Source organism: Homalodisca vitripennis, chromosome 2, assembly GCF_021130785.1.
Source record: "Homalodisca vitripennis isolate AUS2020 chromosome 2, UT_GWSS_2.1, whole genome shotgun sequence".
Classification (NCBI taxonomy): Eukaryota; Metazoa; Arthropoda; class Insecta; order Hemiptera; family Cicadellidae; genus Homalodisca; species Homalodisca vitripennis.
This window is the reverse complement of record NC_060208.1, coordinates 3,627,614-3,654,534: the sequence shown is the minus strand read 5'-3', so window position 1 is coordinate 3,654,534 and position 26,921 is coordinate 3,627,614. Positions and strand designations below refer to the sequence as shown.

Here is a 26,921-nt window from a genome sequence, read left to right as displayed (position 1 = left end):
GTGATAACCTAGCAACATTATATATTTTTGTTTTCCTTATGAACTATAGAATAAGAATAAATATAATATTTAGTGCCTTCCATTATTTTCAGATTAATATCATTGTAGATGTGTAAAAAATTTTTTTAGAAAAAATAATTTATAAGTTCTATTGTCCGTCACTTTGAAACTACTGGAGCTACAAAATAATGTCAAATTCACAGAATATACACAATTTTATTCTAAACAAATCACTTCTTATAATTTTTTTTCTATTTACAAGAACAAAAAAGTTACATGGGAAAAACTAAATCTATGTATAAACTGGTTTTTTTACTCCCGAGTCCCTAGAAGGGGCTTATCTTTTCCTCCCAGTAGTGTAGGGCCTATAATAGTATAATAGTGGCTTAGTTTGTCATAGCACAAATATAAAACAGGAATTGTCTAATCGCAAACCCCTCCCTTAGCCAGCATTTTTTGTAGAAACCCACCATTAAAAAGAGGTGGAAGCTCAATTTTTGTAAAGAATTGTATTGACTTTAAATTGTTAGATATTGACAAGTTTTGTGTTGATTACTCCTTTGAGGCAGCTGCTATAATCTTGTCAAAGATTAATGTCATTGTTGTAACTGTTTACCGTACTCCAAATTCTGATACCAACCAATTTTTCCATAGTTTAGAGTTTATCGTAGAATTTTTAAATGAAAAATTTGCAAATTTAAAACTTATTTTAACTGGTGACTTTAATATAAATATTAACAATAAATCTAATGAATGTAATTGTTTTCTGAACATACTTCGCTCTTTGAATTTATACTGTTTAAATGAGCAAAACACTAGACAAGAAGCCTGCTTGGATAATATAATAACAAACCTTAATGAGTCAAACATAGTACAATGTCAAGTGTTAGATCCTAATTTGTCTGACCATGCTGGTGTATCTGCAGTGTTTTTTGACTTGATCATAGTTGACAACAATAGTGAAAAAGTTTCATTTTTGTTAAAAAGAATGCTTTCTGCTAATTCAGTCTTAAAGTTTAAGGAACAACTGTCACAATTTAACTGGTCACAACTTACGAAGTGCACCAATGTTAACCAAGCTTTTGACTACTTCTTATTTATTTTGACAACTTCTCTTGAAGAATGCTGTAAAACTAAAAAAATAAAAAAAAGTAAATTTAAAAGGCCAAAAATCACATGGTTCACACCAGAGTTAAAAAAATTTAGAGATTTTATTGTTACCTTATATGATAGATATAAGTTATCGGTAGGGGGAGAAAGTGAACAACTGCATAAAAACGTTTATAATGAAGCAAAAAAATTATATAAGGCCAAAATTTTAGAAGGCAAAATATCTGCGAATGACGAATATATAAAGAATTCTAAGAATAAATGTAAAGCTGCTTGGAATATTATAAAGCTTGAGACCAACCGTTCTAAAGTTAGTCAAGAAGTACCTGTTAATACTAATGATTTTAATGACTATTTTATAAGCTCTGTTTCACTTACACCAACAAATAATGTTTTAGCAATTGAGTTTGTTGATGATTATATTTTAAGTTGTAACGGTGGGGTCAGTTGTTTTAAGTGGCAAAGCATTGATAACACTAAGGTGTTAAAGTGTGTCTCAAAGTTAAGTTCGTCCCAAAGTGAAGATTATTATGGGTTCTCTAACAAACTTTTAAAAGAAATAATCGATGTACTTGTAGACCCATTAACTTTTTTGTTCAATATGATGTTGGAATATGGTGTCTTTCCTGAAGCATTAAAAGTGACCAAAGTCATTCCAATTTATAAAAAGGGTGAGAAATCACATCCTTCCAGTTATCGGCCAATCTCTTTGGTACCTATATTTAGTAAGGTTTTTGAAAGTTGTGTAAAGGACCAACTAAGTTTATATTTTTACAATAATAATTTATTATGTAAAGATCAATTTGGGTTTCTTCCAAACTTAAACACAACCAAAGCAATAGTAGAAAACGTTTTAGAGAATTTTGAAAATAAATTTTTGTCGTCTGCAACTTTAATAGATCTCACAAAAGCATTTGACTCCATCTCTCATGAACTGATTGTAAGTAAATTCAATAGCTATGGAGTTAGAGATTCTGAACTACAGTTAATTTCCTCTTACTTAAGTAATAGAAAACAAATGGTTGTAACAGGCTTGGAACTATCTGATTTTAAAACAATTCAAGTTGGGGTACCGCAAGGATCTGTTCTGGGTCCTTTTCTATTTATAGTTGCTGTGAATGATTTTTCATTCAATGTGCCATGTAAAGCAGTACTATATGCCGATGACACCACTCTTCTGAATCAAAGTAAAGATTTGAATGGGTTATTGTTAGAAGAAAATAATTCAATGATAGCAGCTCAGGAATGGTTCAAAGTCAACGGGCTACTTGTAAACAGTAGTAAAACTGAAAATATTGTTTTCTCATTGAATAAACTTATAAATGAAGGTACTAAACCCGTTAAACTATTAGGATTATATCTAGATAGTAGGCTTAGCTGGGAATGTCAAATAAATCAATTGTGTATAAAACTATCTAGAGTTACTTATTTATTAAGAAAACTAAAAAATTGTGTTAGTTTCCCAATGTTGGTTGCTGCTTACTATGCCTTCTTTAATTCCCATTTATTATATGGAATAACACTTTGGGGCAACAGCTCACAATCACTAAAAGTGTTCAAATGGCAAAAAAAAGCTATTAGGATAATGGCAAATATATCAGGTAGAGAATCATGTGTTCCATATTTTAAAGAATTCCAGATAATGACTCTTCCATGTATGTACATATATTTTAGCTTAGGTAGTGTTAAGGAAAACTTAAATAATTATAATTTTAGAAATGAAGTTCATACCTATAATACTAGACAAAATTACTTACTTGATTGTATTTCTATAAAACTAGAAAAATCAAAAAAAAGCCATGTGTTTATGAAAATAAAATTATTTAATAAGTTACCAAAAGAAGCATGGTCTGTAAACCTTAGCAGATTTAAATTTATTCTGTCAAAATGGTTGAAAGAAATTGCCTTTTACTCTGTTAGTGATTTTTTGGCCTGTGATATTAGTACTTTAAAATTTTAACTGTATTTTTAAATGTCATCTTGTTTTTTAATTTATTTTGTAATTTTAATGTCTATGTGTTATCTATTTATTTATATAGATATATATTTATGTCTATGTTTATTAAACAGTCAAGATATTTACTCTTTAGGAAGATGCTTAAATATATAATAAATTTCTAGACCTTATGTAAAATATAAATAATGTTTATTAACTGTTTATTTATTTTGCACATGTATATATATTTTTTTTTTTTTTTTTGTAGAAATTGTATTAGATGAAACTGTATTTTATTTGACTTTGTCTATTGCCATGTGCTTAACGACAATAAAATTCTTGATTCTTGATTCCCATCCTCAGACAGAGGTCAAAGTCGAGCGATCTAGTAGATAACGTGACTACAGATTCTCGCCGCCCGTTCAGCTGGTGCGCCGCATTCTTGTACTTTTCGTGCCGAAGTGTCTGTCGAGTGCGTCGCTTTGTTGTACTTCCGTGTTTTACTGTGTGTGTAATAGATTAGTGATGGGTGACACAATGAGAATTTGGGATTTACCCAGGAGCGAAGAGGGGGCCATTCGTTTTTTACAAGATCATGACTAGTTGCCTACATCTCAAATCAAATCAAATCAAATCTGTTTTATTGCTGAGACAATAATACATCGTATGGCAAACGTCAATTAATAATAATATCCTAAAATTTCGGTCATTCATACTATAATACACATACAGACATACAATGTTTAAAGTCACACCTCTTTCATTCATCGCCAATGCAACCCACTTCGAACAGCGGTGTCATTCTTCAAATTGGGCGGCCTCCCAGTTGAAAGCCAAAAACTCACCTGCATTATAAAACGCTTGAGACACCAAGAAGCGTTTTAGGCGAGTCTTAAACGCCTTTGGCGTTGGAGCATCTTTGATTGGATTGGGCAGTCTGTTGAGGAATTGAACACCCGCTTGTGAAGGCAGGCGTTCATAAACCACCGTTCTGTGTCTACCAGTTCGGTAGTTTGCTCTGCCACGTGTCTCATACATGTGTATGTCTTGTCCTCTGGTTAAGGTACATTTATTCACACAAAACATAGTTGTTTCCAATATGTAGAGACATGGCAGAGTCAACAGCTGCAATTTCTTGAAAACTTGCCTGCACGACTCTCTGAATTTGATTTTAGCGATGATTCGAATTGCTTTTTTTTGGAGTCTGAAAACTCTTTGGAACTGAGTGTTAGCGCAAGCTCCCCAAAGGATCACTCCATAGGCCAGGTGGGGGTATATCAAGCCATAATACGCCGTAATCAGTACCTGACTCGGGCAGTATTTTGCTAAAGACCTCAGAACAAAGATGCCTGAGCAGATTTTGGCGCAAACATGATCAATGTGCACATTCCATGTCATTCCTCGATCAAGGTACATTCCAAGGAATTTTGAAGAGTAGACTTCGTCCAGTGCGGAGTCAGCCATCAAGATGGCAGGTCCGCACTGGTTGCCCGCAGTGCGCAAAGAAAAATTTAAAACGTTGGTTTTTGAAGAGTTTATTGTGAGGTTGAGGCTGTTGAAGTATTGGACACAGTTGTTGATATCAACAAAAGCCTGTTGTTCCAAAACTTCGCTTGATCTTGCATTGAAAAAAAGAGTCGTATCATCTGCAAACTGCACTGTTCTTCCATGCAGAAGCGATGATTCTATGTCGTTGTCATAAAGCAGGAAAAGCACAGGACTGAGGATAGACCCCTGGGGGACTCCATATGTAAGGTCTATTGGTTTGGATGATTTATTTGATATCTGGACAACTTGGGATCTGTGGCTTAGAAATGAGCTAAGCCATTTAAAAGGCACGCCTCGAATGCCGTGGGACTCAAGTTTGTCGAGCAGTATATTGTGGTCAACGCAGTCGAATGCTTTGGACAGATCCAGGAACACACTCATTGTGTGGTTCCGACATTCAATCCCCTCTACAATCATATCGACAAGACCAACGACTGCGTCGGTTGTCGATTTACCCTTTCTGAACCCAAACTGTTCATTTGAGAGCTGATTGTATTTGTCCAAAAAGTGAAGCATTCTTATAAGAAAAAGCTTTTCAAAAATTTTGCTGAATACTGGCAAAATTGAGACAGGCCGGTAGTTATTTATAGAGGCTGGATCGTCTTTCTTTAAAATTGGAACCACTTTTGCAATTTTGAGGAGAGAGGGGAACACTCCTGTTTGGAATGAATAATTTACTAATTCAGTTAAGGGTCTCACTAAATGCTTGCAGCATCTTTTAATGAGCCATGGGGACATCAGATTAAGGTCGTTTGACTTTTTGGCTGGGAGCTGCTGGATAATTAGGTGAAGCTCATCCTCAACAACAGGCGCCAACACCATTGATGCTGCTGGGCTTTGCCTTCGCGAGGGGCGTACTTTAGGGTCAGATGGCCGAGGACCTTGCCCGTCAGCAACGGATGCGAAGAACTCGTTAAACCGACTGGCAATCTCAGTCTCATCCTCCACAAGCCTATCCCCAACTTTAATTTTGATTTGTTTGTATGCATTTGTTTTATTGTTTATGATGCCCCAAGTTGTTTTAGAAACGTTTTTTGAAGAGAGAATTGATTTGGAGACATCGAGTGCTTTCGCAGCTTGGATCACTTTCTTATATACTTTTTTATAATTCCTGAAAAATATTTTGAACTGTTCATTAGAAGTGTTTTTATAAATTTCGGACATAAATTTCAGTTTCTCTCTAGAAACTAAAATTCCTGGTGTGATCCAATTGTTTTTTGAATTTTTGTCACAGACATTAATTGTTTTTGTAGGGCAGCAGGTGTTAACGTGGAAATTAAAAGTGTCGGTAAACAATTTAAACTGTTGCTCAACGGGTTGAGATGAATTTAGAAAATTCCATCTTTCTTTAGAAAGGGAAGCGTTAAGGTGAGCGATGTTTTCTGGCCTTATGTCTCTTATTGTTTGTTTAATTTTGGGCTCCCTTGTAAGTTGTATCCCACTAATGACGGCCTCTTGGCCGTAGTGGTCAGATATAGCTGTATTCACCACAGACACTGCGACACTTGGGTGATTGGTGATTATGTAGTCGATTACAGTTTTGGTTGTAGCCGTCACTCTCGTTGGAGATTTGACTAGCAAATCAAGCCGAAATGACCTAAGTAAATCGACCAAACGAATTGTTGCATGGTGAGTGTTGTCCAGCGCGTTGATGTTGAAATCCCCCATAATGACAAAATGCTGACGTTGGTTAGTCAGACATGTCAGTAATTTTTCGAATTTTGAAAAGAAGGTGTCTTCGTTTCCACTGGGAGACCTGTAAATTCCGACCACGAAGAATTTTGATGTTTTTGTTTGTAGTTTGATCCCGACTGCTTCGAAAACTTTTTCGATTGCATCCTGGATCGGAAAGGGGGCAGACGCAAAATTTTGTTTCAGAAAAATGGCAACTCCTCCTCCTCTGGAGTGAGATCGGCAATACGCGGAAACCAATTTATAATTTGGAATTTTGCACAGCGCGATGTTATCCTTGTTGAAACCGTTTTCCGTTATTACAAGAAGATCTGCTTTCAGATCCTCGCACATGAGTTGGATTTGATCTAATTTGTTGGTTGCAAATTGGGAATTTTGATGAAGCAGCCTTACTTCCGTTTGTCTGTGAGTGTTTGTGTGTTTCTGATGGTTTTTAGTAGTTAATTTTGTCCGCTGATTCAAAGTGGGGTCCCTAAAAAAACAGAGTCAATTCCAGCTTGCACAAGATCCGCAGAGCGTCCATTGGTAGGAGATTTTACTGCCTCCGCGTAGCTGTTGTTAGGCAGCGTCCAAGGCCCATCAGGACCAAGCGGTACACGGTCAACATCGGCAGCAGATGTTGTTAGCAGCAGAGACGGCGGCGGCAACGGCAGTGATGGAGGCGCTGGTGGTGATGGAGGCGGTGGTGGTGATGGAGGCGGCGGTGGTGATGGTGGCGGTGGGGGTGGGGGTGATGGAGGCGGTGGGGGCAGCGATGAAGACGTTTGTGGTGATGGTGACCGGTCATCAGTGGCTAAGCTGGCCTTCTTCAGGCCGGCCACCACCAGTTCGGCAAGCATCCGCTTTCCCCTCATAGTCAGGTGCTGGCCATGGCGAGTGAAGTGTCGCCTTCCGATGGCGTTGAAATCCAGCAGCACAGACCCCTTACACCTGATGCACAGCTCCCTTATGTAGTTGTTAACACAAGTCGTCTCTTGGTTAACGAGGTGGGAGGGGGGGAGGTCGTGGCGATAGGGCACTGTTGATACCATGACCTTGGCTGTACGGGTGCGCATGGAGATCTGGTTTTCCAATTGCTGGTAGATGGTAGACGACCCCGACCGGCTCCGATGTCATTCGCTCCGGCAATCAGGACGCTACAGCTTCCCGGGGGAGGAGGTTGACTCCCCTCAACCACACCCAACAGTCCGGCTCCAGGCTTGCAGACGCCGATCACAGCCGTCTCTGCGGTCACCAGGGACTGGACCATCCCAGCCATGAAGCGTGCATGACTATCACCCTCAATAGTTACTGCACGAAAAGCCACTGGTACGGTAGATGTTGAGATATGAGGGGATATTTTAGATTCGTTTTTGTGACCAGTGTTAATGATGTGTTTATTATTAAAAGTAGTGTGCTGCAACTTCGGTTTACGTTTTCTTTTTCCTTCTTCTTTTCTTCTTTTTTTCCACTCTGGTGAACCCATTTTCACTACCTTCGGACAAATCTTCTAGCGCCTCATAGTTATTTGAAACTACAGACCTAGGGATTTCCTGAACTAGAGTTTTATTTTCCTCCTCTAGACATCGTATTGAGGCAATCATTTTTTTAATTTCTTCTCGGAGAGTTTTACATTCACGGCAGGGTCGTTTTAGATCTTGTATTTCTTTTTCAAGGTCGGCTATTTTCTTAGACTGCACTAGGCCTATATCATTTTCAGAGACGCCAGGGAGTTCCTCGGTTTGAGCTGATGCATTTACATAGTTCGTGCAAGATTTTTTCAGAGGTGTCACCGATTTTGAGGATGTAAATATTGAATCCGTGAATTGTAAAAGTCGTTGGTCCGATTCAATTGAGTGATCGAGGATAACTTTAACCTCGGTCTTCAGCTTGGTGACTTCTGCTTTCAACCTTGCGTTTTCTATTAATATTGTGTTGTCCGAAGCTGGTTGGAGTGGTGTTGAAGGCGAAGCAGCCGGCAACGTAGACGGCGCCACGACGTCGGGGCCGGGCGTGGAGCAGGCAGGAGCGCGGGACGCGGGCAGTACAGCAGAGTCAGGCGGTGGTGTGGCGGGTACGGGTGACACAACAGTCGCAGGCCGCTGCAGCGGTGATGACAGTGTACGCATGGTCACTGGATGCACGCCGCTGTGTTTATCATTGCACACAGTCACCTTAGTCATGTTCACATCTGATTTTATTGATGCGCCACAATTACGGCCTAAACATTGCCAAGAACTGTCTCCAGATTTTAATACTCTGTGCAGCCTGTATTTGTAATTGTTGAATAATATACATGGTTTGCCAGTTTTGGTTTTTTCTATTGAAAACATCGTTCAGTTGTAAAATAAATATATAGACTTATAGTGAATAAAATGTTAATAAATAAATAATAAATAATATAAAATTTTAACAATATAACAAATAGATAAAATATGAATGGTAAAACAATGGGGTTAAAATTTTATAAATTAAAATAAAGAAATCGAGCAATAAAAATATACGTCCTTGTCCGAGAATCGAACCGGGTATCTCAGGTATAGACTGCCGCAGCTATACTGACTACGCTACAGCCACTTGACGGTAGTAAGCGTCCAGTCAATTCATACAGTGCGGCGCTCCGTAATAGACGAATGAAACGGGGTGTATTCGTAAGCAAGTTTAACCTTGTTTAAATCGAGGTTAAGAACTTTATATCAGTTGCTTACTTACAAGACAAATATTGTTTAGTCCTTATGCACATTCCACTTGTAATATAAATAATATAAATGTTCCGAACGTGGCAACTGTCAATAATAAACGAAAACCCGTTTAAATTCTAAATAAATTACGGAGCGATGCGACTAGCATGTTTACCGTGTAGGACCAGGCCCAGACCCGACCCATCTAAAATATGCGTTGCGGTCGGCAGTTGCTGCTGAAGGCGGATATCCACTAGACTCACTCATCCTTGATATTGCTGCTTTCTGGGCGTCAAAGGAAACCCATTAACAATTAATAATCATTGTAAGTTTGTAATTGAAGAATTGCTTTTTTGTTCTATAATGTTTTTTTTCTGTAAATTTATTTGTTTGTGTTCCTCATACTGGTGTAGTCGGTATAATCCCAAAGTACCCCAACATTTTCCATGACGAACGAATAACCTAAACATTTACCGGTAACACAGACGCGATAAACAATATACAGACAATAACAGTACGCAAAGTCGCCAAACAAAACAGTGAAGAGACGAGTAGACAGCTGTTCTCTCGTCTGCCGCCAGGTCAAACGAAAACCGTCGGAATCATTTAAGCCAGCAAACATTAGTAACATGAATACACGCTATACTATATGATACGTATAGGAAATTTCATGGAGAATACCATAGTTCAAACTAGGCCTAAAAATAATGGACGGTTGCGGAGCAACGGCCTTAAATGTGAAGTGACGGCGCTTGCCACTTCGCGGCGGCGTGAAACATACGTCTCAGACGGCGCTTGCCACTTAGAGGGTTAAAAAACAAATCTGAAAACATACCTGCATGAATATGGGACAGCCTTTCAGATGAAATAAACAAGTTAAGGGATAATACAAAAATAATATCGTTGTGATTTGTGAATAATGAATATATATTACGAAAACATAGATGGCAAAGTAATACTTTTGCGTAAGTTCCAAACAGCAATAATTGGTCCTCAAAGGGTTAATATTAGTGCCCTCTATCTGCCCTCCAAAAAGACCATTTTGGGGAAATGGTTCGCTTTTGTTTCCTATAGGGGTGTCCTGAGTTTCATTTTTCTATATTTGTCTATTAAATGTTGAGCAGGATCCATCTCAGCTTTTAACTTAATTAATTTCAATGAGCTGCCATTTTGCACTGGGTAGAGGTAGAAAGATCTGGTTTCCACTGCTGCTCTTTTATCAAGACCTTTCAAATAACGTGTTACTTAATGGATCTTTACATTTAAACATTTTGAGCCACGCCCTCAAAATTCCATTTTGGAGAAATAGGCAAAGTTGTAACACTGACTAAAAAATTTACTTCTACTTCCTAGAAAGATGTCCCGAGTTCCATCCCTCCATCTTCATCCATCAAAAACTAAACAGAGTGTACCCATACTTTTAACTCACACTGTACAACTATGGTTACATATATTGTTATTTTTTAATAGAGTATTATGTTTACAATATAACAATATTTTTTTTGCACTTACTCTAAGGTATAAAAAAAATTCTTAGCCTACTGTTTACAATGTTTGTAAGTTATGCGTTTTTCTACAAAACATATTGCAGAAATTCAAAAATGTTATTTATACTGAAAATGTAAGTAAATATTCTCTTTTTCTTCATTTTACACATTTTGTTTCCTTTGAAGTTTTGTACAAGTTTTTTTTTCACTGCTAAAAAGTGGCCAAAGTAAAAATTACGCAGTAAAACAAAACATTTCTTAAATTATAGTATCTACATTTAATGGAAAAAAAAAAAAAAAAAAAAAAAGTGACGCAATGAATATATTAAACAGGTATAGTATTTTTTTACAGTTTGTTCAAAAAAAGATTTGCAATATGTACAAAAACCGGAGTCGATCTAAGGGATTTAGCTTAGCTTCAGTGCTAATATTAATTAATGAGCAAAACAAAAATTGATAATTGGAGAGCCAATCCTACTTATATATTTCTGAACTGATATACTATCATCAAATAAATTCCTAATCATAATTTATAAGTGAACTCACTACCCAGATCGCCATCCCATCAAGCCAATGTTGTCAGGCCATCTGTCAGTCATCGATCATCTAAATTGGCAACCTTTTCATCACGGACTCCATTAGCATACCTAGCTTACCTGCTTGTGCCAGAAAGACGAGCTATAACGCTTCCTTCAACTGATACTCTACTTTACCCTATGGATCTCTCATAGATCGGTTCCTTAAGTTACCAGTTGAGTTGCTATTTAATAAATACACAAATATTTAAAAAAATGACAGTTAGTATTAAACTGGGAATATGTGAAATATGAAAACTTATTCTTGAAAAATAAATTCTATAATAGATGTGTATCTTGTTTTTGGGCATTTTTTTTATAGAGAAGACAATATTATTTTATTAAGAAACAATGAAATATATGAATTATGATAACATAAATTCAAAGTAATACAATAGATGAGATTTGACATATGATAAGATATCAAGATTGTAGACATTTGCCATCGTTATGTGTAACAAAAAATAGAAGATTATGTTTGGAGGATTGGAATCCACAGACATTGAGGAAAGGTTAAGTGAACACAAAAAGTTTAAAAACTAATCAATGTCTGGTGATGCACTTGCCAAACTCAAATTATTTTGAGGGTGTGTTAATTATTCTTTGTTTGTTGTTGTCATAAAAATATTTTTTAATTCTGTGATAATTGTGTTTTGTCATAAAATAACATAGAAATTAACCCTATATTCATATCATTAGAATAGCGCTAATCCCAGCATATGGTATTATTTTTATTGTTCTATTTTATTTTATTGTGTATATTACAAGTGATGGAAGTGCCACAAATTTGTAGCAATGCGTATGGTAAACGTATTGGTTTACGACCGTCAGGAAATTAATTTTACTGGAATGCATGACACTCACTAACTGTGTATTATAAAAATCTCTAAATGGATGCTGATTGAAAGCAGAACAAATTTTTTTCAGTGTTTTAAGGATTTTGTGTTTTAACACAATCTATAACAAACTAGGAAATAAGAAAAATGTAATAATTACTCTATGCATTGAGAACCAATCTTTGAATGCTGTGAATATCACTGCACACTGTGATTTTCATAACATTATAATACATTAAATGTAATAAATAATACATTATTTTACCCTAGATTAGGGAATCTGACTCACCATCATCTGATTTGAAAGCGATCCTCCCATCATCAAGGATCACAATTGGCACAGGGACAATTTGTTGGTCCTTGAGAGACCAGTCCAGTCCCATGGGCTTTGTCAGGAAGTTGTCTGTCCACAGAGATAGGAACGACTCATCACCTCCCAGTAGTTCACTCATTTTACTGAAACGAAAATTACAATAAGTTATAACAATATAAAAATACAACGATAACCATAAAAATTAACAAGTGTTCATGAAGATGTATTTCACTGTAGCCTATATCTGTTTTGAAAACCAATATGAAACATTGCAGTGTTTTTTACAGTCATAATGACATGTGATTTTCACAGTAAGTCAAATAGTCTGTTATTTCTAATAATGTAGGTTTTTTGTAAATCCCAGATAAGAAAAACTGTTCCAAAAGTAGTGGTCTCTGAATACCAAAGTACCATTAAAATTTAAGCAGTTAATTCTTCATAACAACCAGTTATTTGAAAGTTATAATGGGTGGTTATTGGGTTTCTTCATGCTTTGAGAAGAGTAGAATTGTGGTAAATTAAGATTTTACAATTCAATAGTCTACCTAATATCAGAATTATCCAGAACCAACTCGGGATGGCCACTCAAAAACTCTTTTCAAATTCCAGGTTTTTTCCGGTCAAAAATTTCCGATTATCTAGTCTATTTTCAAACCAAACAGAAAACTGTAGTACTGTATTTAACCCTTGAGCCAAGTGTAATGATGACGTTTTATCGTCACTAGCAATAATTGCAAAGAATGCCACAAAGCTGAGGTGCTCTAGTATTTCGTCGCTAGCAATACGCGAGAAATTCAGTGATGATTTTTTCACCTATTTTAAGCTCCTTAGTTCGTATTTCTGTGTCTTTCAATGTGTCGACACAACATTGTATATACCTAATAACTTTCCTTTCTGTGATGTTTATAAAATACATGTATCCAGTTCAGTAACACAAGGTTAACAAATAAATACCAACAGAGCGCTACCATGAGGCAGACTGCAGTCCAGTATTGCCGGTGGGGGGTCTAGTGGTGGATGAACTTTCAGTAATACAAGGTTAACAAATAAATACCAACAGAGCGCTACCATGAGGCAGACTGCAGTCCAGTATTGCGGGTGGGGGGTCTAGTGGTGGATGAACTTTCAGTAATACAAGGTTAACAAATAAATACCAACACAGTGCTACCATGAGGCAGACTGCAGTCCAGTATTACGGGTGGGGGTCCTAGTGGTGGATGAACTTTCAGTAATACAAGGTTAACAAATAAATACCAACACAGTGCTACCATGAGGCAGACTGCAGTCCAGTATTACGGGTGGGGGTCCTAGTGGTGGATGAACTTTCAGTAATACAAGGTTAACAAATAAATACCAACACAGTGCTACCATGAGGCAGACTGCAGTCCAGTATTACGGATGGGGGGTCTAGTGGTGGATGAACTTTCAGTAATACAAGGTTAACAAATAAATACCAACACAGTGCTACCATGAGGCAGACTGCAGTCCAGTATTGCGGGTGAGGGGTCTAGTGGTGGAAGAACTTTCAGTAATACAAGGTTAACAAATAAATACCAACACATTGCTACCATGAGGCAGACTGCAGTCCAGTATTGCGGGTGGGGGGTCTAGTGGTGGATGAACTTTCAGTAATACAAGGTTAACAAATAAATACCAACACAGCGCTACCATGAGGCAGACTGCAGTCCAGTATTGCGGGTGGGGGGTCTAGTGGTGGATGAACTTTCAGTAATACAAGGTTAACAAATAAATACCAACACAGTGCTACCATGAGGCAGACTGCAGTCCAGTATTACGGGTGGGGGTCCTAGTGGTGGATGAACTTTCAGTAATACAAGGTTAACAAATAAATACCAACACAGTGCTACCATGAGGCAGACTGCAGTCCAGTATTGCGGGTGGGGGGTCTAGTGGTGGATGAACTTTCAGTAATACAAGGTTAACAAATAAAAACCAACACATTGCTACCATGAGGCAGACTGCAGTCCAGTATTGCCGGTGGGGGGTCTAGTGGTGGATGAACTTTCAGTAATACAAAGTTAACAAATAAATACCAACAGAGCGCTACCATGAGGCAGACTGCAGTCCAGTATTGCGGGTGGGGGGTCTAGTGGTGGATGAACTTTCAGTAATACAAGGTTAACAAATAAATACCAACACAGTGCTACTATGAGGCAGACTGCAGTCCAGTATTGCGGGTGGGGGGTCTAGTGGTGGATGAACTTTAGTTACGAGACAAAATTTCATCTGAACTATACTTAATTCATTTACCTTTTGTGAGGCAGGGGGAAACCTAAGAATACCACGTTATTTCAAAGGAATTTGCAGAGATTCAGGGAAATGAATATATTTAAATTTCCAAGTCATTTTTCCTTTTAAGTAACAGAAATGGTAGGTTATAAATTAAGCTTCAAGAATATATTACATTTACGTAAAAATGTATGGGTGTATATTTATGGAGGATATATTTATTTACAACCTACTCAGCGTCCCACATAAAGTTTTATCCAAAATTGTTTTAAACCGACTTGAACATTATACAAATGAAATAATCAGGGAAGAACAGGCAGGGTTCATAAAGGGCAGATCAATCACAAATCAGATTTTCATTTTCAAATCAGGGAAGAACAGGCAGGGTTCATAAAGGGCAGACCAACCACAAATCAGATTTTCATTTTCAAAGAAATATTAGCTAAATACTGGGAATATAATAAAGAATTTTTTGCCATATTTATTGACTTTCAAAAAGCATACGATAGCATAATCAGAAAGGAGTTGTGGACACAACTAGATAAATTTGGTATCCCGAGAAAATTAATAAACTTAGTTAAGATGAGTGTCACAGAGTCAAGAGGCTCAGTAAGAATTAATGGTCGGGACTGTGTACCTTTTGGGATAAACTCAGGAGTCAGGCAAGGAGATGGTCTTTCTCCAATCTTATTTAATATTGCCATAGAAGAAGCACTTCAGAGTGTAGCAGAGAGGGAGTTAGGGGTGGAAGTTGGAGCTAAACTAAACATCCTAGCTTTTGCAGATGATGTTGTCATATTTGCAGAAAATGTAGATGATTTGAGGTCACTAACTAGACTATTTATGAGTGAGGCAGAGAAAGTGGGATTGAAGACGAATGATGCAAAAACTAAATATATACACTTTAGAAGGAATCAAAATCAAAGAGGAGGACCCCTACAAATTGATGGGCATGTTTTCGAACAAGTGGAGAACTTTAAGTACCTTGGGGTCACAATATCAAATAAAAACACAGATGAACCAGAGATACAAAATAGGATCAACTCAGCAAATAGATGTGTATATGCATGCAATAGGATACTTTCAACCAAATCTCTCTCTCACAAAACTAAAACTAGAATATACAAAACAATTATATGTCCAGTGCTTTTGTACGGATCCGAAACGTGGAGGCTAATAATAAGAAGGATGAGAAAAAGCTTCTAGTTTTCAAGAATAGAATTCTACGTAAAATTTATGGGCCATCATATGAACAAGGGGTGTGGAGAAGAAAACATAATAGAGAAATCAGGGAGCTCTACAATAGTACGGATGTAATAGGAGAAATAAAGTGCAGAAGACTCCGTTGGGCAGGCCATGTTTTAAGAAGAGAAGAGGAATGCAAACTGAAGAGGGTAATGTACGGTAACCCAGAAGGAAGACGGCCCCGGGGGAGACCAAAAGTGAGATGGTGGAACCAGGTGAAGGCTGATATGGAGAGGATGGGCCCTTCAGAGGAAGATGCAGAGGACCGTTCAAGATGGAGGAGCTTTGTTGGTGCGGCTAAATATCACCTCCGATATAAATGGCCCTGGGAGTAAGAGTAAGTAAGAGTATATTTATTTACAACTACGTAAAGTACCACGTACGGATAAAATACGAATTAGCGATAGTCTGTTTACTATCGAGGAGCTAAAGTCCGTGCATAGAACCAGCAGACATGCTAACGTTGACAAATATTGACACAGAACAAACGAACTTCAATTGAAATATTATTTATAAATTACGTTATTCTGTTACTATACATTTCTAAATAGTTTTATACACAAAGAACAACAAAAACATGTTTCACCAATCGGTAATTTGAGTTTCACCGATCGTTTTTGTCCACGAATAGACAGTGCAGATTCTTGACAATGCGCCAAAATAAATATAAAAATACTAATTATAACTAAAATATTATTTGTTAACTTACAGTAGTCTGTTATTTTGGTTATCTAACTACTTTTTTGAGACGGAAAGTACAAAAATGTTTTAGAAAGATTTGTTTTTGGATTCGAGATTTAGCTTTTCCATATCAGTAATGTTGTGATTTTCAATAGTGATCTTTCAAGCATAGTTAACCCTTAGCGAGCCAAAAATAAATAACCAAAACTACTCCTAAGAGCCATACACCTTAAAAATAAAAAATTCACACATACCAAAACCAATTTTTTTAAATAATTCTTATAACATAAGAGGTAAGAAAAACGACAAAATATTTTTTTTTCACTCTTTATTGTTAATTTACAGCCAAAAAATGGTAAAATCATAATTTCACTGAAAAAAATTAATTTTGACATTCTATGTGTTCATATACTGGGTGGCGCAAAAAGGATGGTCGGATATTAAATAACTATAACTCCATCAGTTTTACAAATTAATTTTATTCAATTACGTAACTAAATGCTCCCAGGCACCCAATTACAAGAAATAACCTCCAAAATTCATGTACGGAAAATAACTTCCGGAAGATGGTGTCCTTCCTCAGTGATGCATTCCACAAGTCTTTCCTTGAAATTTTCCATCACTTTCACTACAGTTTCTTCTTGAATTGCCATAATTTCCGCACTGATTGCCTCCTTCAGATCAATTAAGTTTCGGGGCTTGTTTACGTAGACTTTTGACTTTACGTATCCCCAAAGAAAAAAATCACAGGCTGAGAGGTCAGGTGATCTAGCGGGCCAGTGGACATCTCCAAAACGCGAGATGATGTGGTGGGGGAACATACGCCTTAAGACACACATGGAGTCATTGGCTGTGTGGGCCGTGGCCCCGTCCTGTTGAAACCAAATTCGATCTCGATTTACACGTAACTCTCGCAGTTTCGGCCCCAAAAAGCTACATAGCATGTTAACGTAACGTTCCAAGTTCACAGTGACTGTAGCGTTGTTCTCCTCAAAAAAATAAGGACCAACAATCCCCAATTTTGACATTCCACACCAGACTGTTACTTTAGCACTATGAAGAGGCTTTTGGTGCAATTCTCTGGGATTAGTTGCTGCCCTATACCTACAGTTTTGTTTGTTGACATAGCTGTCTAAATGGAAATGGGCTTCATCTGACATTAAAAGCACAACATCATTATTAGAGTACAAAATGTCCAACATTGTTTCACAAAATCGTCTTCGGTGCTCAAAATCACGATCATAGAGCTTTTGCGTGATCATAATTTTGTATGGGTGAAACTGTAACTCACGGCTTAAAATGCGCTGCAACGAACGACGGCTGAGGCCTAAAGTTTGAGCACAACGCCTGGTGGAACGACGCGGACTGTGAAGCACTGACGCTCTAATATTCTCAATGTTCTGTGGAGTAACTGCCGTACGTGGACACCCAGTAGATTTACCACTCATGACAGACCCTGTTGTCCGGAATGCAGTCACCCAACGTGATATGGATCTGCGATCTGGAATGGGTTCATCACGCGCTACACCAAAACGTTGTCAAAACAATCGTTGCACAGTAATAAAAGATTTATTATTTCTGAAAAACTGTTCCACAGCAAAAACACGATGCTCGACCATCCACTGCGCCATCTCGTGGCAAACTGGGTGTAATGGCCGACTTGCAGACGGCCGGCAGTGGTCCCCCCTCCTCACCTTCCACTGGTACTACGCAGATCAAATCCGACCATCCTTTTTGCGCCACCCAGTATAATATTAACAATTGTTGAACACAATTAGGTACTTTGGGATTATACCGACCACACCAGTATGAAGAACACAAAAATAGAAATTTATAGAAACAAACATGATAGAACGAAAAAACAACAACTCTTCAATTACAAAATTACAAACTTACAAGCATTTCCAGGTATTGTGATCGGTATTGTTGTCGCTGTTATCTTATCTTTCTCGAGAATCCTGATTACGGCAGGCCGCGCGGCATCACGTGATTTGCACGGTACATCATTGCCTTTCCATTACAATTCAATTTATATTTCTGATTAGCCCCTCTAGAATTTGATATTTTACTGATAGGTACTATCTCGAGGGATGTTTTTCTTTCGTCGACATCAGCGCGGGGCAGCACCTTCGGTGCTGCCGAAGCCCGCGCTGATGGCCGGAGGCACTCGCATTTTGGGTGGCGGAATGTGATCAAGAATAAAAACAAGTTTTGAGTGTTTTTTTTAATAAAAAGTTTAGTTTGGTAAATGTTTGTTTTTGTTGAATTTTTGTGTTTGGAGAAATGTAGAGGTAAAACACGGAAGTACAACAAAGCGATGCACCAGCTGAACGGGCGGCGAGACTCTGCAATCACGTTATCTACTAGACGCTCGACTTTGACCTCTGTCTGAGGATGGGGAGGTGTTTGCGATAAGACAATTCCTGTTTTATATTGACGAAATATTGTTCTACGCTAATCTAGTAATCAGTAGAAATGAAATGTGAAATAACGATTCATGTCTGGGTGTGGTCGGTATAATCCCAAAGTACCCACAATTATTGTAATATTTTACAAAATACAAGTATATAGTAATTTTTATTTGGAGAAAATATAAAGAATATAGTAAAAATTTATATATACAAATTAAATAAAAGCAATGAAACTACAACAAATTTCAATTTTCCAAGTATAAAATAAAGAACACACTACATTTTACAATATTATAACATGAGAAAACTTATAAATGATACTTATTGAAAATGAGCTACATATATGTGATCCTTAGGCGTAGGTTTGTTGTGAGCTCAAAACACAGGTCAGGATGCAAGGCAGGCTTCAACGCGCATGTCTTGCGCACAATAAAGCCCTACATCACGATAATAATACATAAACTACACTGTACATTGATTAAAAATATTGATTAACATCAAAATTGAAAAGATAAATACGCGGATCGAAAATGGAAGGGCGAATAAACATCTACCTCACGGAAGGCTACAGGCAGACTGAGCGCGCGTCAGTAGACGTCGTTGGCTCTGCGGGAGACTATGAACATCCGGCTGCCCGCCATTTTGTCGCTCGAACAAGAGCCGTGACCTTCAAAATAGACACAAACGGTTGTCCCTTGTTCAAATAAATCTTGCTTAACAGTTTTTACTAATTTTGTTACCCAGAAATGCTTTCAAATAATATATTAAAAAAAGAATTGATTTTGCTTCAGTGGACGTCGTTGGCTCTTAGCGCTAGTTTAGGCATGACGTCTAGTAGCGTCATTGGCTCGGAAAGGTTTAAGCACTTCTGTTGGTATCAGCATTGAGTGAAAAGAGCCACAGTATCGAGTATCGGAAACGATCCATCCCTAGTAAAATTTCCAGGTACATTATAAATATTATTCACACATATCCATGCATGTTTACCGGAGTCCAAAATTCATGCATAATGCATGCTTTTCCAGATGCTCATCGTTGGTGGTACCCCTGGTTAGAGTCCCGCGAAAGTATCGTGGCTCCGAATATATACCACTAATAACGTCCCATAAAGAATGAACAGGTAGCCTACTCATTATTTGATAGAGCAAAGATCTTATACTCAGATAAAGATGGACTAAAAGAGGAAATTAAGAAACATGAATCGGATCTTAGACACAATAGATACCCTCAATCAATAATAAACCAGTGAAAATGAACCATTCGTGAGTCAGTCAATCAGAATGAAGATAAATTTGCGTTTATGTCAATCCCTTAAAAACAAAACCAAAAAATGGCACACAGGATTCCAAAAACTGTGTTTACAGTATAAAATGTAATTGCAATATAGAATTCATAGGCGAGACAAAAACACCATTAAACGTAAGGATAAAAGAACAAAGAAAACACAGGGAAAGGGCTAACAGAAAACGATTTACATTGTTTGTCTGAAAACAATCGCACGAATTGGGATGAAGCTAACATATTATATCAGGAATCTAATTTCTTAAAAGGAAATTAATTGAGGCTTCATACATTAAATTGGCAAACCAACCGATTGGTCATCCATCAGTTGAAATTAGGCCGCATTCTATTTGATTGGCCAATGAGTGCAGACCTATTGTGACCTGTATTCTGTAGTTCAGTTTCAATAATTAGTTTTTATTAAGTACATGTTTTATGAGTCAGTGTGCATGGAATAGACACACAACATGGCTGTTGTGGTTCCTGACTTAGGCATGTCACAACGCTCTGGTAAGTTTTGTTTACTTTAACCTAGGTTGTAGTCATGTAATAGTTTAGTTATTTACCTGAAGAAGAGATCAAATTACAAATCTCGAAACATAGTGTTATTGATTGTATTTTACCACTGAACAATGGCAAATGTCCAGGGGGAAAATCCTGTTTCATTCACTATTGATTCCTTTGTAGAAAGTTAGATTCAATTTGTTTGAATTATTTTCAAATTTATTTTTATCCACATCGGTGAGGAGATTAGCATTATTAACCTATTGCAATCGTTCTCCCAAGTAAAACAATCTAAGGTTTTAGGGGATGAAAATGACAAATAATGAATTTTAGAACATTAAAAGTGGAACTACTTTTCTTACAAAATGGTAGGAAGTTATGGTTAGTTAAATTTACAATATTTGTGTTTTGTAAAGTTGCATTTCCTAGCTAACAGTAGGCTAATGGCCGGATGCAATTGTGATCAGACCATCTATAATTTGATCATTTAGTGATAGGTACGACCTCGAAGAATGTTTTATGTATGTCTCCATCAGCATGGTACACTGTTAGTCTGATATGAACTTTTATTCTTAGGTCTAAATAACAAAATCGTCCTTTATTGGGGTCCAATTCCCCTAATTTTAGCATTATTGTTATTTTATGTATCCAAAGATGGCGTAATGGCTGATGTCAGCAGCAACCAATTTGAGGTTGACTCATGATCATAACAAGGCCAATCTGATGCCCAGGGTAGAACAATATAATATTGGTACAATGAAAATTAAAACATAAATGTATATTAGTACAACAGATAAAAAAGGGAGGGAAGACTAAATAATAACAAAAATTACAAAGGAACCACCCCTGACCAGTAAACGAAAATCTTCAAGATAGTACCTACATTCGAGCTCAGATCATGTGAATGCCCGTTTCCACCCTACCCAAAATTCTTTAATCATGATCTGATGTCATAAAAGTGGCCTACCCTGGGGCTAACTAGCCAACAAAAGATTAAAATTAATAAAAATTCAAACATAATTAAAATAAAAAGTAAGTAAAATAATAAAAACTTAAAAAGTATTTAATAAAGAGGAGGGTACAACTTCTCGGCTGCTCTGGGAAAGTCATTGGTCATTGTGTTTTTCAGAGAGTATAAGTTCGTTGTGTAGTTAAGTATTTTTTTTTTAAACAAGAAAAGCTATTTTTACATCATCGAAACTTACCACATGGTATTTAAGTACATACAAAGTTATGATTAGTTAGGTTTGCTTATTTATTAAACTAAAGTTACTCTGTTTATTGGTTTGTTGAAAGTTTGATATAATTTGTATGCATTATTTTAAATCTATTTTTATCCACACTGGAAACGAGATTTGCGTTATTAACCTATTGCTATCGTCCTTATAAACAAAATAATATAAGGTTTTATTGTATTAAAATTACAATGAATTTTAGAACATTCAAAATAGAACTACTTTTCTTAGAAGATGGTAAGATGTAACGGTTAGGTGAATTAACAAAATTTGTTTTTACAAGTTCCGTTTCAAGCAGTAATGGCTGGAGGCATTCGTGATCAGACTGTTTAGAATTTTATTTTTTATTGATAGGTACAACCTCGTGGGATGTTTTTCATTGGTGCTCCTCTGTGCTGAAGGACTGAGGTACTTGTGTCAGGCTGATATTCTTAGAAGGGCTAAATTAATATAAACATCTTTTATTTGGGTAAAATTCCACTAATTTCAACATCATTGCTAGTTTACATATTCTAGGATAGCATAACGGTTGATGTCTGCAGCAACTAATAGAGATTTGACTTACAATTATAACAAAACCACGTGACACCCGTAGAACAATGAAATAGTACCTCACAAGAGAAATAGGGAACCTGATATGTTTTGTTTAGGATGACAATAGCAATAAGTTAATAACGTGAAACTCGTCTTTTGCCGGGTCGGCTGTTAACTTCAAAATTACAAACATTTCTTCTACTTTGTTAGTATCTCGATTACCCCCTCCACCAATGCCTACCCTCTACTTAGCTTGTTATCCCCCCCACCCAGAAACCCTGATTCCCCTAGACTCTTATAGACTATTTGAGATATAACCTAAATTTCAAACATCAGTTATTGTGCAATTATAGATTGTGAACGCCTAAACAACTTCCGGGGAAAACATACAATTTTAAGAAATTTATATGTGTTTCGAAATCATTATAGCTGATATGGCAGTAATTGTCACATTAACGGCCGGAGCGGCAAAATACGAGTTTCGCGTTAATAACTTATTGGAATCGTCCTACAAAACAAAACAATGTAAGGTTTGACGGGGTAGAAATGAGAAATAACGAAGTTCTAGAACATAAAAAATGGACAACTGTTCAAGCGCGGAGCAATATTTCCATGTTCTACATCCACATCGGGCATCACGTGACCTTTTGTGACCATGATTCAACCTGGTGATGACCGTCATCGGATGTGGCACCATCTTTGCAAACATAAATGAAAAATAATACTGAAATGAGCAGAATTTTGATCCAAATGAACAATGTTTTTCTTAAATTTTGAGCTACAAATTAATTAGTTGTTATAGTGTTGAGACGAGTGCCTCCGGCCATCAGCGCGGGGCAGCACCGAAGGAAAGAAAAACATCCCTCGAGATAGTACCGTCTATTAGTAAAATATCAAATTCTAGAGAGGCTGATCAGAAATATAAATTAAATTGTAATGGAAAGGCAATTATGTACCATGTAAAAAACTTAATAAATCATGAATACCCCTAATATGAATATGTCTATAAATGGACATTAATAGAGAATACTTACCATTAGTGTTCCACAGAATGTACAGAAACTAAATAATCTCGTTTCGGTTGAAACGTAACCTCTTAACATGCCCGACAAAACACACCAACACACCAATTCACTACGATTGGTCGAACTAGTGGATGGTTGATCCATGATCGTCACACACTCACTCGATTCAAACTACAGTACACGATATCTAGTGAAGCACTGACTTCTGCCCCGGAGCGTTCAGATAACAGATACGCTATTAGTCCCAGCCGCAGATAATATTTACGACACACCAGTTCACTACGATTGGTCGAACTAGTGGATGGCTGATCCATGATTGTCACACACTCACTTGATCCAAGCTACAGTACACGTTATCTCTGACTTCTGCCCCAGAGCGCTCAGTGAAGATAACAGATACGCTATCAGTCCCACCTGCAGATAATATTTACAGATATCCAGACACAGCACACAAACAGAATATTAAAACATTAAGAACTTAACTATTTATGTATATACCCTTAAAAATCATGTTATTTGTCATTTGCACCACCTAAAACCATGTATATTTTTTGTTCAGGAGGATGAGCAGAATGCGTTGATAACGTCAAATTCGTGATTTGCCACCTTGACCTTTAATTTTATAATTTCCGATATGGCTAAAGTAAACTGTCCCTTCTAAAACAATATTGAATGCACCCAATGACAATCTTAACCCTAGAGCTGGTATGAAACGAATTTTCGTTGCCAAAGGCCCGTTCGATTTGGCAACGACGAATATTCGTCGCCAAAGTAGACATGTACAGTTATTGAAATTTTAGGCAATTAAGGTCATATAAATGATTTTTATTTGATATATTCTGGAAGAGCAATAAGTATAGTACCGATTTACTGTTCTTACTTTGATTACTGTCTTCTTTGTTTACCGTAAAACATCTTTTTTTTTTGACAGCTGACGTGAACGTAGTACGGGTCAACCACATTGTTGTGAAACTGTAAACAAGTGCCGGGTTTTGTGTTTGAGGTTACGAATCCAATTAACCCAATGGGTTGTTTGAGATTATTGTTTTTTTAGCTTTCTTAGGTTATAGTTTTAGTTGTTCAGTATGGGTGAAAACTTTAGAGACCGATAAATTAATTTAGAGAGCTCGCAGGGCGGGATCTAGTGACGCTGAGTAAAAAATGAAACTTTGTATATATATTATACATATGTAAATAAGGTAAGATTAAAATGTATTATTTTATTTTATTTTTAACTGTCATGTTTACCCACGAACAATAATATTTATTTAGAAATGTACGCATTATTGAAAATAAGTAAATATAGGTGCTTTTTCATACAAAGCCCTATAACACATACGTTTTGAGGTAAAAGTTGCAATAATTATATATTTTTGGAATCAGGACAAAATTTCAAATAAGTTATACATTTACGGTTTTGATGTAAAGCTTATTGCTAAGCAGTTACACAACGGAATATTTACAAAAAAAATTTCCAAAAACCATTTTTCTTACATTTTGTAAAAAAAATAAAAATATGTTTCCATGGAAACAATAAGGTATTATTATAATGCTCTCCATATAGTTGTGAATACATTGACATAGGCTATAATAGTTTATATTTGGACTAACAGTTATGAAATGTGATACATTATAAGAAACGTCTGCGAGGCTGTTTAAAATAGAGCCGCCAGAACAGAGTGACACCATTGCCAGTTCTAGGGTTAAATGATCCTAAGGCATCTTGCTATAAAAAAGCATCAAGTGCATGAAACTGTTAAGGTAGACTATTATTATACCCAAATAATATACAAATGTCTAGGAAACAGGAAAACTAATAAGTTACACATAAGTTAACCTTTTTATTTACGAGCTATAGGCTATTTATAACTAATTCTTGCTCTATGTCTAAAAAAATTATTAAAATCTGTATGACACACCAAGCATATTTATAAAATAAATTATATTGTCATAATTTATTAGCATACTGAGTTTTATTTCAAAAGAAACTTTAAAGTTCAAAAGAAGAGTTAACAACAGTATTAGCCTAATATGATAGTGGTACATAACCTCAAATTCTAATACTCTAAACCCAATTGAGCATTTTAGCTCAGACAGATTGAAATAAACATAAAATATACATATTTTCATACTCTTATTAAAACATGATACATTATTAGTTGGATTCAAACGGATAATAACTAATAACTATGAGGTTACCTTAATGGCGGTAAAGATGTGGTCACTTGCATACAATCCTACTTTTTACGAGGGAAACTAATGAAGTTATAAAAACTAGCAAAATAATTAACAAGCAAAGAAAATATTCCAGTATAAAAATTATTAATAAGTATTAAGATCAAATTTTGAAAACTTTTTAGAGAACCCCCCTCGGTTATCAATTTACAAAGATTCAGTTTGTTGTCTTATTTTTATGCTCCATCCAATCTCAATCCCATTCCCAAACCCAATCTGATTATTTTATTCAAAATTCTATTCCATTGTGGTATTTTTTATGTCTATGGCACAGACATACAGAGCAAAAAAAGTTAGTTGATTCACTTAGTGATCTTTTCTAGACTATAAAAACTACATTTTGGCAGAGATTTTTATACATTTTACGGGATAGGTTTCTTTCTAATAGCAACTTTAACTATATTACTTACTTTTAATAAATATCCAATATTTACGTATTTAAAATTGCATTTGCCTCATAAGGAATGTCATTGTCAATTTCGAATTGAATTTTAATTTTGCTGGTTAACCATTGTAACACAAAAAATTGTGCAACACCCATATTTTGATCAATAAATAATTTCATATTTATTTGCCAATTCTCTCACACATACGTAAATAAATAAATAATGAAGATTTATAATGGATATTACAAGTTCATAAACAACACAAAATTAAAATTATTACAAGTGGCCTTAGCATGTTAAAAAAATCTACAATAGCAAATCTTCAGATTTAACACACTACGTTCTACCTCGATGATATTTCATCTTCGAAAACCTCATATGTTTTTTTATCAATATTTCCTTTCTTTCTTTCTTTCTTCCTCTTGTTTGCTGAATTTCAGCAGGTTCTGCTTACTTTGAGCATGGAACCTCGATAAACATTCTTGTATGTATGACCAGTTTACACTTTTTACACACAGTAAGTTCACTATTGCACTCAGTATCCACGAGGGTTGTATGCTTGGAGACAAGATTGTTCTTGGTGTTCTCGGTGTTGTGGGTGTTTTCTGTTTTGTTTTCTTTTTTTATTTTTATTTGTTAGTTTTAGTCACAACCTATTAAGTCACAACCTTAAGTCTATTGTTAATACTTCCTATTGTTTGTTGTGTTACTTTGAAAGAAGTTAAAACATAGGAAACGGAACGGTTAGTGTTATAGGAACGGTTGTGCACCCAACTCCAAGGATAGAATGCTTCACGCCAGAGACACTTCAGGCGGCTTCCTAGTCCAGAAACAGGAAATGGGCCCTGGAGAGAACATTTTGTTATAACCCATGGTGAAGACATTCATGTTCTTAAGACAGGTCACTTTCAAGACTTAAGTTATGTTAGTATGTTTTTTATATATATTACCTTATTTATATATTTAAGAAAACTTAC

At 36.3% G+C, this 26,921-nt stretch overlaps 1 protein-coding gene across 1 annotated transcript in view; it reads right to left on the bottom strand.

The window, feature by feature from the left end:
- Positions 1 to 25,755, bottom strand: part of LOC124353476 (putative zinc finger protein 286B) — a 60,926-nt gene extending 35,171 nt beyond the window's left edge. The window contains exons 1-2 of the mRNA XM_046803319.1: positions 25,523 to 25,755; positions 12,134 to 12,300 (exon numbers count right to left, since the gene is read on the bottom strand). Coding sequence (XP_046659275.1) covers positions 12,134 to 12,300; positions 25,523 to 25,554 — 199 coding nt within the window. The 5' untranslated portion in view covers positions 25,555 to 25,755. The remainder of the gene's footprint in view (positions 1 to 12,133; positions 12,301 to 25,522) is intronic.
- Between the last annotated feature and the right edge of the window lie 1,166 nt (positions 25,756 to 26,921).